The sequence below is a fragment of the Natrix helvetica genome (assembly GCF_964273705.1).
Source record: "Natrix helvetica genome assembly, chromosome: 4".
Classification (NCBI taxonomy): domain Eukaryota; kingdom Metazoa; phylum Chordata; class Lepidosauria; order Squamata; family Natricidae; genus Natrix; species Natrix helvetica.
Window position 1 is genome coordinate 115,231,001 of NC_138550.1, and position 14,696 is coordinate 115,245,696.

General features: G+C 39.8%; 1 protein-coding gene across 3 annotated transcripts in view; it reads right to left on the reverse strand.

Moving 5' to 3' along the window:
- The window catches only part of CEP192 (centrosomal protein 192), a 78,718-nt gene that overhangs the window by 25,351 nt on the left and 38,671 nt on the right, over nt 1-14,696 (reverse strand). For all 3 annotated transcript variants that reach the window (XM_081952761.1, XM_081952759.1, XM_081952760.1), the window contains exons 24-33: nt 14,079-14,222; nt 13,611-13,671; nt 11,720-11,859; nt 11,544-11,636; nt 10,970-11,085; nt 10,710-10,886; nt 7,713-7,803; nt 6,924-7,088; nt 538-798; nt 262-368 (exon numbers count right to left, since the gene is read on the reverse strand). In XM_081952761.1, coding sequence (XP_081808887.1) covers nt 262-368; nt 538-798; nt 6,924-7,088; nt 7,713-7,803; nt 10,710-10,886; nt 10,970-11,085; nt 11,544-11,636; nt 11,720-11,859; nt 13,611-13,671; nt 14,079-14,222 — 1,355 coding nt within the window. The remainder of the gene's footprint in view (nt 1-261; nt 369-537; nt 799-6,923; nt 7,089-7,712; nt 7,804-10,709; nt 10,887-10,969; nt 11,086-11,543; nt 11,637-11,719; nt 11,860-13,610; nt 13,672-14,078; nt 14,223-14,696) is intronic.

Sequence of the window (14,696 nt, forward strand, 5' to 3'; positions counted from 1 at the left end):
TCCTCTGAATCTAGTACATTTTTAACTATTTTACATAATTACATGTTGAATAAATTGAACTATGAAGTGTCAAGAACAGAAAAAAACATATAATGTAGATTAAAAACTGCATCAATGCAAATTATTCCAGTATATGGAATTAATTTTCTGATATTTGAATTTACTCTGAACTAATTATCTAACACTGTGAAGAGAATGACTGTTAAGGGAATAGCTATGAGTTTTTAAAGTTACTTTGGCTTTCAAAAAAACAGATCTTACCTGCAACATTGTTGTCTCAAAATTTCATCACCATAAAACAAGCAAATTGTAGACAACACTGATGAATTCTTGATTTCTTCAGAGGAAATATATGTAATTGCAATTCTCTGAGAAAGACAATTATTACTGTATTAAATTTCACATAAGTGCTACTATATTTGACTAAAATATGTATGGAAACAAAACAAAATAATTAAATTGATATCTTGAAATGTATAAGAATTTGCAAAGGTCATATTTATCCAAGCAATTACATGGCTGGCTATAAATGTTTACCTGCTTTGAACCTTCCTTAAGGATGAACTTTTCTGGAAGGATTTTCATTGTATTTGGATCCATGACATTTTTTTCATAAATGTTTTTAAAACACAATGCTTTTACATAGGCAGCCCGGGAGCCCGTATTTTGTACAGAGAAAGTAGTATGACTTGTTTTACCAGGTGCTAAATCAGGCAATCCTAATATATATCTGTTAGCATGTTTTTTAACATCTTCTAATCTCACGTTGCTTTTTCCTCCATAACCATACAATGGTATCTAAAAGACGGGGGGAAAAACATAAACAAGAATGACATTAATTGAAAGAGTCCCTTCATATTGCTCTTTGTTTGTTTAATTCAAGAAAAAGGGGGATCCTAAATTATGAAAGTGCATAAAGATCTTCAGGTACATCCACTTACCAAGTTAATAGAATGTTAACACTATAGGTTTAAACTACTTAGAGGCACCATGTCTGAAAGATTGCTTTCTCTTCTATGTACTCAGGTATTTGATCCTATATATTGTATATACTTTATATTGGAGAGGCTTATCAAAACATAAGAAAATCCATATTGTATGAACAAGGTCCGTGCTTATGACACTGAATATAGACCACGAATAACACAATAGTCAATCAGCAAGCATTATTTTTAAAACCAAATTAATTATATATTTAATACTAACTGAACAGGTTTTTGTTATTTTTTATTTATTAAACAAATAAATATAGCTGCCTAACTCACACATAAGTGACTCTTAGTAGCTTACAACATTTTAAAAAATCCACCACATTATAAAAACCCATAAAGAAGCCCAGTCCATTCTCCAGGGCAGTAACAACACAATCAAATCAGCAACTTAATCCTTCTTGAAATATGTCTGCAAAAAAAGTCCTGAAGTGGCGTTTAAAGCTCTTATATCTCTGAAACCAAACTATTTTTTATTTTATCTGCACTTCTTTTTTCTGCTTCTTAGGAAAGTTTATAACTCTGCCATTCATACAATATACAGTTTTACCACTAAGTGATACAAGTCTTGTAATACAAAATGACCGTTGGCTTACCTGAATGGTTGTTCCTTGGACGCTGCGGGAGAGTCCAAGCAAGGGTTAAATTCAGTCTATTCGCCCAAGGACTGAGTCAATTTTCTTAACCATGCCTCTTCTCCTCATTCAGGTCAGTTTAAAAATGAAGGCGGTAGTCTGTGATGGACTTGTCCACGATATGTGTTCAGTCAAGAGAGTCAATGCAGATTGGCAGTGCCCTTGATGAAGCTTTCAACTGAGGATGCTGTGCCAATGACACCGATGAATGTCTCGTCAAAATGGTACAGAAGGCTGCAACCTGGCGACGAAGTGTGTTGGGGGATAACCCCTTATCCAACCCTTCCTGCAAGAAGTCTAGCAGTTGCGGAATGGTCGCCAAGATGTTATGAGCCCTGCACCAAGAAGCAAAGGCGGCCCAAGTGGCGTCATAAATCCTAGTCATGGATGGACGACGAGACGCCTGGATTGCGCGGATAACCTTGTCCGAAAATTTGTCCTTCCTCAGGAGTTCCTCCTCAAGTGCCAAGCGACCAACTGGAGCCAACTGGGATCCAGATGAACTATGGCCCCCTGGCTGAGGGAGAGAAGCTCCTGAGGCATCTTCCATGGTCTGCAAATGGAAAGGCTGACCAGGTCCGCGTACCAGGATCTACTGGGCCAGTCAGGTGCTATTAAGAGAACTTCCGCTGCCTCCGACAAGTTCTTGCGAACTAACTGCAGGATGAGAGGTAGTGGCGTAAAAGCGTATAGAAGGTCCTTGGGCCATTGGCAGCGCAGAGCGTTGATCCCCTCTGCCTGCGGATTGGCGTATCTCGAGAAGAACCTCAGAAGTTGGGCATTGGCTGGACTTGCGAACAGATCAACCATCGGTAGGCCAAACTTGACAGTCAGTTGATAAAGGTTGATGGATGAAGACGCCATTCTGCATTGTCGATGGTCGTCTGGCTCAGCCAGTCCACCCACACATTGCCCACTCCTGAGATATGGTCCGCACGTAAGGAGGCCAGATGACATTCCGCCCACCTCCCTAGAGCCTCTGCTTCCACCATCAATGCTCTGGATTTGGTGCCCCTCTGGCGATTGATGTGGGGCTTTGTCGCTATGTTGTCTGTGAGCACCAGAGCATGGTGACCCATAATGTGCCGCCGTAACTGATGTAAGGCTAGTCTGGCAATCATCAATTCTAGCCAGTTTATGTTGTGGGCTGCCTCTCTGTGTGACCACTTGTCTTGTGCCACATACTCCTGGAAGTGGGTGCCCCAACCCTGGAGGCTGGCGTCTGTTGTCACTATTAGTCGGTCCGGTTTCTTGAAGAGGCATCCCCTTGTCAAGAAATGAGAGTCCTACCACGGGAGAGACTGTTTCACCTTCGGAGGCAGTCTGACATGCCTGGGAGAGTTGCTGGCTTTGGCACGCTGAATGGGTAGGAGGAACCATTGTAGTTCCCTTGCGTGAAGACGCACCCAGGGAACTATGTTTATGCATGAAATCATGAGTCCCAGAAGTTGCGATAGACACACAATGGATGCAACTGAATTCACTCTCACCTGCAGTGCACAGGTGATGAGATTGCGTCTGCGGTCTGGAAATAGGAACATCTGGCAACTGTCTGAGTCTATGAGTGCTCCCAGGTGCAAAATGCGAGTCGACAGTGTCAGCTGACTCTTTTCCCGATTCACTGAAAACCTGTGATGCTGTAGGGTGGAGATGGTGACCCGGAGATCTCTGAGAGCTTGGTCGGCGGATGCAGATAGAAACAAGATGTCGTCTAGATAACAAAGACGACATATTGGACGGGAGCACAGGTGGGCCGCTACAACCGCCAATATCTTTGTGAAAGTCCTCGGTGCTGACGACAGACCGAATGGCAGAGCTCTGTAGTAGTAATGCTGGCCATCGTAGTGGAACCTGAGGAACTTCCTATGGGACCTGCGGATTGGGATTTGCAGGTATGCCTCTTTCAGGTCGATGGAGGTCAACTTGTCCCCTCGTCTGATGCAGCCTAGGATGATCTGTAAGGACTGCATCTTGAAACGCTTGTAGGCCAGATGCCAATTGACATTTTTGAGGTCCAGTATGGCCCTCCACCTCTCAGAGCTTTTTGGGATGAGGAAAAGAATGGGGTAAAAACCCCGTTTCTCCTGCTCTACAGGGACTGGCTCTATGGCATTTATCTGTAGGAGATGATGGATCTCTGCCTGCATTTTTTAGGGAGGGAGACGGGGGCAGGGCAACGGACGAAGGTCCTCGGAGGAAGAGACAGGAACTCCAGGGTGAGTCCGTCTGATCGTATTGAGGACTCAGGCGTCCGTGGTGATCAACTCCCATCGAGCGGCGTAAAGTTGGAGTTGACCGCATATGGGAGGATCCCGTTGGTGGTCGCTTGGACCTACGGTAAGGGCGGTTGCTGGAGCCGCCGCAAAAGGAATGCCGAAAGGACTGCTGTTGTTGTTGGCCCTTGTCCTTGAAGCCTGCCCTATCCTGTCCGTGGTCACTGCCTTGGAGGAAAGATCTCTGGTAGGAGATACCCGCACTGAAGAGTCAGTCCCCCAAAAGGGCTGTTTCCGAAAGAAGTTATTGCCCTTTTTATCTGCCTTCCTAGTGGCTGGAAGGATCTTACATTTGTCTTTAGTCTCTATGAGGACCTTTTCTAGGGGTTCCCCAAACAACTGTCCTCCTTTGAAGGGAGCGGAATCCAGCTTCCACTTCGACTTCATGTCCGCCTGCCAGTGGCGGAGTCACAGCAGATGACGTGAAGTAACATTGGAGGTTAATGCCGGGAGGCAAACTTTACGGCATTGAGGGAAGCATCAGCTGAATATTCGACAGCTGCGATGATTTTGTTGAGATCATGCTTCCATCTTGAACCCTCCCTGGGAGGATTCGACCTCAACTGCCAAAACCAAAGAAATGAGGCCCTAGTAAAGAAGGATGCCGAAGTGGATGCCCTAATTGACCAGGCAACCACCTGGTGGGTTTTATGGCATGCCTTTTCTGCCTTCTTATCTTCAGCCTTAAGGCTTTCAAGAAGGTCAGCTGGTAGGTTAGAGTTGGAGGTTATAGAAATAACTGGGGCATCTACCTGTGGGAGCTTCAATATGTATTCTCAGTTGCTTTCAACTGAATAGAGGTTTTTATCAGCCCCACTGGGATTTGTTAGTGAACCAGGGTGCGCCCACTGGGGCTGAACAACGTTCACGAACAGCTCTGGTACAGGCACCAGTTCCTGTGCAGGAGCATTCTCCTTGAAGAGCCCATCCTTCGGATCCTGAGATCCAGAGGTGGTCACTGTTCACTGGCTGGGAGTGCCTAATTCAGTGGAAGCCTTAGCTTTGCGCAAGATTGATTTGAAAAGAGAGGGGCAGAACAAGCCAGTGAAAGCAGGTTTGTCAGGGGGAGGATTTTTATCCTCTGATAACTCTTTTTCCCCTATATCGTCCTCCTCGAGGATAGATTTCTCTGTGGCGATGAAAGTGCCCGGGGGTCCCTGAGCCCCAGCCCCATGGTCAGCCTTCTGAGGCAGTCTGGTAGAAGAGCCTTTGAGAGTTGCGAGTCTCTTGCAGAGGCCAGCCTCAATGCCCCTTTCAATGGCCTGCTCTATGACCTTATGCATTGCAGGAGACAGATCAGGCTCTTGATCTTCGGTGGTCCTTGGACCACCTGCAACTCCTCTGTCCGAATGCCCTGAGGGTCCCTATATTTCATCATCAATGGAACAAGCGAAGGGGCATAGCTCCTCCTGCAAGGAGGAGGATTCTGGGTAATCCAGGAAAGCTGCAGGAGAAGATCCCTGGGATCCCTCATCCACCAGGGAAGGAGAAACGTCCCTTGGAGGAGAGGGATGGGCATGGGCCACCTATGGATGTGGTAAGGGTCTTGAACCCCAGGACTGGTGCCCAGAAGAAAGAGACAGTCTCCAGGCCCTTTCAAAGGTTTTTTCCAATGTCCCATGCCTGCGGGCCTCAGCGTTAGACAAGGCCTTGCCCCCTCTGGGATTGGGTGTTCCCTTCCCCTTGGTGCCCTTACTACCACCCTCCCTGTCAGGGGGATGTGGCCTACTGCATTTAGATGAGGGTTCAAATTGCTCCTCTGGTGCTCTTAGATCACTGTCAGCCATGGTGTTAACAGGCAGCAGAATGGGAGCCGAACTTGCTTCTTGTGGCTGAAGGCGATGTCACAGATGAGCAGTAGGCCGTTGGCACCGGCGCGAGATGCAAGCTCTGCTGTGTCCTGCAGATAGTCCTACGGGACAGTAGTATGACCAGTGGGGCCAAATATCTCCTAAGCCGCTCTGCGATGGTCTTCTGTGGGAAAGAGGCCTTGCAGGAGCCCCGAAAGAAAGCCAAGCACTCCCCAGCGGCGATCTGCAGTCTGTGAGGTAAAGCGCGGTGGCAAATGGAAAACGGTCCAGCTGAAAAGTGCGTGAAAAACTGTTCCAAAATGGCAGCCGCGATCTTTGGATAATGAGGGAGCTGTCAAACGCAAGCTGAAGCCTCCAACGAGGTCTCCGGTACAAACAATCAATTGAAAAAGACAGGTGGGGGGAAAGGAAGCCTCCTACCTCCCCCGTGCCCACCAGCAGCCACTGGACAAGCGCCCCGGCAACAGCAAGCTCCGCAGAGGACCGCAAAGCCCCGAAGTCCTCACAATCACTTTCCACACAAGAGAAGCGCAAAAGAAACCGCTAGCTAACTACAGAAAAACAATTACAAAAATAACAAACTCTATACTATTTAAGAATTCCAGCCTATTTGCACAAAAACTGAAGAACTCTCAAAAACGTGTCCAAACCGGGCTGGACTGAGTTTTTAAACTGACCTCAATGAGGAGAAGAGGAGTGGTTAAGAAAATTGACTCACTCCTTGGACGAATAGACTGAATTTAATCCTTGCTTGGAGTCTCCAAGCAGCGCACAGGAGAATAATACATATTTTAGCATAGATGGGGATTATAATTTCTTGAGTTCTCATTCATCATTAATCAGGACAAAAATATACACTCCTCTCTGTCAAGAAACAGCAGCCACAATGTATAGTGCAACATGGTCAGGGATTGAATTCAGATAGGCTAAGTAGATTGTGTTAAAAATAAATTTTAAAATTTCAGATAATAGTAAATGTAAACACTGAAAAGTATACTGAAAAGTCCATAATGCAACAAATATCAAAAATTCAGGAATATTTTATTCTCTTAGGAATGAAAAATTGTTTTAGTGTATAAACTTATTCTGATCATGTCCTAATTTTTCTGCAATTTAAATTTAAATATGTGTCATCTAAATTTACTTCAGAAATAAAGAAAAACAATGCATTAAAAATACTTAAGCACCACTTTACAAGTAGAGAAGACAACTTACAGTGAATTTGATTCCTAGCTGAGATAGAACACCAAGCTGTTTCATTTCCAGCTTTGCAAACATGCAAGTTAAACGATATGGTGTAAATGTTAGACAGATATTATAATCGTGCTTTGGGCGGATCTTGATTTCGCAGTTATTGTACACATATTCTCCAACTTTCAACTACAAATGTAGAAGGAAAAAGATCATACTAAGTTTATCTGAGTTAAGTTCTCAATAAATAAATTTAGTTTGAAATAACTTGTACGGTTCTTAAAATTAAGACAAATCATTCTACTGACAAAAAAAAATCAATTCAAACAATCTTGACAGATGAAAACATTTTCCATTCACACCCAGTTCCACTTTTTACCTTTTTCATGTGCAGGCTCAATAGAGTCAAAACAATCTACATGCATTAATTTTCTGAAGAGAAGTTTTGTTCATAAAGCTGTAAGTTTGAAAATGACAACATTTCCCCAAGTGATATGCTTCCGAACTGGCAATTACTATATTCAGGAATGCTGGTTTATTCTAACAAAATTAGCATTAAACATTTTAAAGTTGCTTAACATTACATAAAACGACATCTTTTTCAAAATTTTAAAGGAATCATATAAGCTTTGTAATTTATTCATATATATATTGACAAATTCTGCTGAATTCAATGACCATAAACCATAGGAATTTCCATCCTATACAGAGGGCTTCAGCTTGAAAAAAACCATTATTCTAGAGTTATCTTATTATCACAAACAAAAATAACCTCATTTCCAATCAGACTGATTTACCATTTTCTTGTCTCACCTGGAAGCAGTCTTGATCCTGACCCCTTATTAGCAATCTTAACTGCTGAGAGGTTGATGAAGAGTCATTTCTCAGAATTAGTTTCTGTTGCCTAAAAATTACAATAAACAACATTTGGTGGCAGTTTATTTACAGGTGAAACTTGAAAAATTAGAATATCGTGCAAAAGTTCATTTATTTCAGTAATGCAACTTAAAAGGTGAAACTAATATATGAGATAGACTCATTACATGCAAAGCAAGAGACTTCAAGCCGTGATTTGTCATAATTGTGATCATTATGGCTTACAGCTCATGAAGACCTCAAATCCACAATCTCAGATAATTAGAATATTGTGAAAAGGTGCAATATTCTAGGCTCAAAGTGTCCCACTCTAATCAGCTAATTAAGCCATAACACCTGCAAAGGGTTCCTGAGCCTTTAAATGGTCTCTCAGTCTGGTTCAGTAGGAATCACAATAATGGGAAAGACTCCTGACCTGACAGTTGTGCAGAAAACCATCATTGACACTCTCCATAAGGAGGGAAAGCCTCAAAACGTAATTGCAAAAGAAGTTGGATGTTCCCAAATTGCTGTATCAAAGCACATTAAAAGGAAGTTATGTGGAAGGGAAAAGTGTGGAAGGAAAAGGTGCACAAGCAGCAGGGATGACTGCAGCCTGGAGAGGATTGTCAGGAAAAGGCCATTCAAAAGTGTTGGGGACTTTCACAAGGAGTGGACTGAGGCTGGAGTCAGTGCATCAAGAGCCACCACGCACAGATGGATCCTGGACATGGGCTTCAAATGTCATATTCCTCTTGTCAAGCCGCTCCTGAACAACAAACAACGTCAGAAGCGTCTTACCTGGGCTAAAGAAAAACAGACCTGGTCTGTTGCTCAGTGGTCCAAAGTCCTCTTTTCTGATGAGAGCAACTTTTGCATCTCATTTGGAAACCAAGGCCTCAGAGTATGGAGGAAGAATGGAGAAGCACACACTGCAAGATGCTTGAAGTCCAGTGTGAAGTTTCTACAGTCTGTGTTGATTTGGGGAGCCATGTCATCTGCTGGTGTTGGTCCACTGTGCTTCATTAAGTCCAGGGTCAACACAGCCGTCTACCAGGAGATTTTGGAGCATTTCATGCTTCCTTCCGCAGACGAGCTTTATGGCGATGCTGACTTCATTTTCCAGCAGGACTTGGCACCTGCCCATACTGCCAAAAGCACCAAAACCTGGTTCGATGACCGTGGGATTACTGTGCTTGATTGGCCAGCAAACCCGCCTGACCTGAACCCCATAGAGAATCTATGGGGCATTGCCAAGAGAAAGATGAGAGACATGAGACCGAACAATGCAGAAGAGCTGCAAAAGGGGCCCAAACCAAGTACTGAGTACATATGAATGCTTATACTTTTCAGAGGTCCGATATTGTTCTATGTACAATCCTTGTTTTATTGATTGCATTCAAAGGCTCAGGAATCCTTTGCAGGTGTTATGGCTTAATTAGCTGATTAAAGTGGGACACTTTGAGCCTAGAATATTGCACCTTTTCATAATATTCTAATTTTCTGAGATGGTGGATTTGGAGTTTTCATGAGCTGTAAGCCATAATCATCACAATTATGACAAATCACGGCTTGAACTATCTTGCTTTGCATGTAATGAGTCTATCTCATATATTACTTTGAACTTTTGCATGATATTCTAATTTTTCGACTTTCACCTATAGATCACTTTGTCAAACAAGTATTTCACTATTAAGTAAGTAATTTATTGATCTGCACTTGCTTGTAGGCCATATATTTATTCAAGGAACAGTTTAATAAAGACTCAAATATGTTCGAAAGTTTTACAAATTACTCAAACCTTACTATTTTCTTCATCTTACTGAGCAAAGCAATTTTAGTGGTGTTAATATTTCCAAAGATTTTTGAACTCTTCAATTCCAGATTAGGTCTTCATGATATGCTTAACTAGGTCACACATGGGGTTACAGGTAGTCGTAGTTTAGTAACCACAATTGTGACTGGCAATTTGGATGTTAAACAAAGCAGTCACTAAATAAAACTGCAACTATTTTGTGTTCTTACTTCAGCTTTCTTTTGCTTTACAGACCTGCAAAGGTTATAAATCCAAGGATAGTTACTTTTTCATCACTGCAACAATTTTGGGCGAAAGTGTGCCCCCCCCCCCCAATCAGGTGAGATGTACAAAGATCAATGCCCCAAGTCAAAGAGTTGAAGTTAGAAAAAAACACTACCACAATTACAGAACTAATTTCTGTTGTTTTGCTTTCTCATTAAAACCTTACATGGTTCTTAACTTGCAAAGGCTGTGAATATATTTTTCCCTCATGAGTGAATTTCCAGGATCCTGCTTAACTATTAGAATGATTCAGAAGACATGAGCAGTTTTTCAATGTTTTTTCTACATTTTGCTTTCTGATTTTTGAAGATGTGTTTGGAGGTGTAAATTATGCTGAACAGAGATCAACAAGACAGATAGTGTTCATGAAGTAGGGAGAAAGGAGATTGCTAAAAGAGAGGGCAATAGCAGGGAAGAAGCTAGTTTGTGTGTGAACTGTATTTTTGTTGAGTATAAATTGGAATTTTATATTCCAAAATGGCATATTTTGATCTAGTTAGTTTGGTCAATGTACTATTTTTCACTCAAAGCCCTGCTAGCAATAACAATTCAATGAGTCACACTACCACATTCTATGCTAGATGGGCACAAATGAGACTTCCTTCAATATTCTCACAAAAACACTAACAGCACATAAGAATCTCCTGTTAACAGGAGTAATTGATAGTTGTATGTTTGGTAGCAACGTTTTCTGTGCAATTTCAAGACATTTTCTCAGAGGAATATAGACCCTTAAGCCATGTATATGTTAGAAAAATCTTGCTTTTAAGGTTTCATTTATCATCACTCAGTTAAACAAGCTGTTTAAAAATGTGGCTCAGGCTTTATAAATCAATAAAGAAGCATACATTGCTTACATTGTTCTTGACACTTACACTGTTCTGCCAACCTGTACACCTCCCCATATCAAATGCTGTTTATTGGCAAGAATCGGAGGAACTTCTGAATTGGAGCATCTTTGTAACAATGGTTTGTTCTCTTCCACTGACACATCACCTTTCACTGTTACTTTATATTCTGGCCCGGATGGCAAAACCATTATTTTCACAATACTATTAAAACAAAATTATTGTTAGATGAGATAGAAAAATAGTAGTTATTCAATATCATTATTTTTTAAAATATGCTATATTACCTATCTGAATTTTTACAGTGTTTTGGAGAAAATTCAATAGTTACTTCTTGTTCTTCTCCAGGTATAAGAATCAGATCCTCAGGATTGATAGATATACAGTTATCTGGCTCAACTGTCTAGAAAAGAGCAAAATTCTTTAGAGAGAAATATTAAAATATAATTGTATTTATAACTGCTGTGAAGAATATTGGAAGCCACTTCTTTATATCTTTTTATTTTTCTCTTTTTCTACTTTCTCCTTTTTCCTTACTGTACTTTTAGCTTTTTCTTATATATCTCCCCTTTTCATTTTCTCTGCTCTATTTTTTTGCATTCGTTTTTATAGTTGCTAAAATTTTAAATAAAAATTGTAAAAAGAGGCACAATATAATAGGTTTTAAATTGTTTTAGTTTCATCAAATTAACCACAAGTTTTGATTATTGCTTTGTCATATAATTTGTCTCTAAAAACTCATGGAACCAAATAAATTCTTATTTATTTAATACAATAAAAATTATATTAATCTCATTCACCACCTGCCTTATTGTTGACATTTTTAAATTAGTTCTCAGGAATAAAAATTAAAAAACCTACCACGATCTTCAAATTAACTTTTATATTCCCAGCATTCTTTAATGGCAACTGCTGTTTTGTGGATGATCCTATTTTTGCACACATATATAATGTCTGGGGGGAAAAAGTTTATACATTACTATTAGAAAACAAATACAGAAAAAGTCTATGTTTTGTAAAATGATTTTACAGAATACCTGTAGGCCTTTAGGAGCATATATCCTAGGGGTTCCAGACCTTGCACTCAAAGGTATACTTTTTAAAACATTACCAGGCTCCGGACAATCAATTTCCACATCAATTCTTGCAAAGTACTCATCAGCTGGTCCCAAAGAATCTGAAAAAATTCAAGCATAAAATCTCCTTTCTTATTCTCAGCTTTGTCCTCAAATAGTTCATCGTATAATCATTTATCAAAGTGATACCATTTGACGCTATTTAGAATATCGTTTACAATATTTGTTTATATGGTATTGCTTTCAAACAGGATAGCATTAAACTGACAACAAAGGACGAGGTTATGGTATACTCATTTCTCCCCCCCCCCCTAATATCTAAATGAATATGTTCCTGTGGCTCCCTTCTATGAAACCACTCGCCTCACACATCTGGACTATCACTTTCTTCCTGAGTTTTTGCAGGACTGTAAAAACCTGGCTACTCTGACAGCACTCTTTTTGTATCTTTTTTTTCATTGTATTTAATGTATCATCCTTTTCCTAATCATCTTAGCACTGACGTGGAATGAAGTGGCATAGAAATCCCAATAATAATTAATACAGCATAACTCTGAATAAAAGTATTGGATATGGGCATGTGCAACCATAGGTACAATAGGCCATAGTAAGAATTATCAAATCTAGGTAGTTCATTCCTGTAGATTCCTGAGGTGCTGTCATGTATCTTGTTTACAAATCCACCCGGAGATATGACCAGACTGCCAGAGAGCTACAGCTTTTCTATGCAGTTCTCCTTTTATTGAAATTGTTTATTAAAGGAGCATATTTGGCCACCTTTCACGTTTTGTTTTATTTTTACTCCTTCACGTATGTTTGCTTCCATTCATTTATGATGTAGGGTTTTTGCTTATTACTCTTGCTTTGATTTATCATTGGCATAAGTTTTTTAAAAGTTGCTTTTCAATTGTTTAGAATTATGGATACTTTTTAACATATATTGAATAATAAAGGTTTTATCATATAATTGTTTTACAGTGATTTTTCTTTATTAATCATTGCAGTTGTTAGTTTAGTAACCCGGCTGTTACTGTCACGTTCCAGCGTTCATGTTGAAAGTAAACAGAAAGTCAGTTTGCTTGGTGAAAAACGTTATTTCTATCTAAGAAATTACGTGATAACCGGCACTAAATGACTATGATACAAACGTAAGCAAATCCAAGTCAGTTCTAACAAAGTTAACCCCATCACTGTATATATACCATTACCCCGCCCAGTTCCCTCCACAAATCCACCCAATTACCCAGATGATACCCCAATCGCCAGCACCAATCACCATGACCCTCAGCCACAACCCCACTCAATGTCTGACTCCCCATTCAGTGTGCTTGTCGAATGTTTGCAAAAGCTGATCACAGGACCCCAGGATATTGCAGTCATCATAAATATGAATCAGTTGCCAAGCATCCAAATTTTGATCACATGACTGCAATGGTTGTATGTATGAAAAATGGTCGTAAGTCCCTTTTTTCAGTGCTGTTGTAACTTTGAACGGTCACTAAGCGAACTGTTGTAAATCAAGGGCTACCTAATTAGTTCCAAGTCCTTTTGTGCATAAGGAAAGTACTTTTTTTCTCTGTTACAAAAGACAGGGAGCAATCAGTCTCTGCTTTCTACTTCGTAGAGTAAAACAGCATTCAAACCTCCCCCCCCCCAAAAGCAGTAACTATACCAATTACATAAATTTGAGCTTAAAGTACATCCTTTCCCCATAAATGATGCATTGTATGAATGTGTTGAAATTTCCATACTAGGTTGGTCAAACATTTAAAAAAAAAACAGATTTATGTTCAGTTAAACCTAGCCACAGGATTTTTAGCATAATTTATTATAGAATATAGCAAATCTGTACCTGAATCTGTGCGCTTGCTTGGTGCATGAAATAGGACCCATACTATTAAAACATCAGGATCCTGGAAAGAAAGTTACTGATATAGAATTAAGCATTACACAAAAAGTACAATTTTTAAAAGCATTTGATAAAAGTTAAGACCTCAGTGAGCCACACAATCCTATATAGAACCATGTTTGTAAAAAAACTAGGCAATGATATAAGAAATCTTTATAATCTTAAACTATACACACAGTGAGAATATAAGTACAAATATTCTTTTTTAAAAATATGCAACCTCTTAAGACACAACCAGGCCTACTTATTTAAGGTATAGTATTAAATCAAATTTGTACTTCCAAGGACAATTTTGGCATGTGGGCAATAAAATAATGTTGCCATAGTTTAACATAACTTATTTTCTCTATGGTTAATAGTTATACACTTTTATACAAATGTGTAACAGTATTCTAGTCTCAAGCTACTTACTTGTGTATCACAGCTTGCATTCATTACATGAGATATAACAGATGGAGCTGCTAGTTGAGAAATGTTATAAGAGGGACCTGCACTTTTAAGAGATGAATTTACTGGTTCCTTGGAAAATGTGAAACAACGCCATGCTACAGCATTCTGAAATAAATATTTTTTACATACTGTATTAGACACAAGCCTTTATTCATGTTCACTATTAACTCTTTTACAGTCCACTGTTTTAAGTTTTATCAATGGAAATGATAAAAGTGATCAACTGTGTTACCAAATGCCTATTTTTTATCATTGGAAATTTTGAAACCTAAACTAGCTCCTTTAAAAAGGAGGCCAATGATTATTAGCACTAACTTTCTAAAAAAAAAGCTTCAGTTTAAAGTATACATGTGTCTTGAAAAGCTAGATTGGAAGATGAGCATGGCTTTAAAATTGGAGGAAGAAACTTCAATAATACTATGCAGATGAAAAAAAGAGGAATCTGATTAAATATAAAGATTAAATCAATGACAATAAATGCAACAACTAGTCTTAGAACTGTCAGTGAAGATAATGAAATGGTAAATAGCCTTTGTGTTTTCAGATTGATTATTAACAGTAAAGGAACTAGCAGTCTGT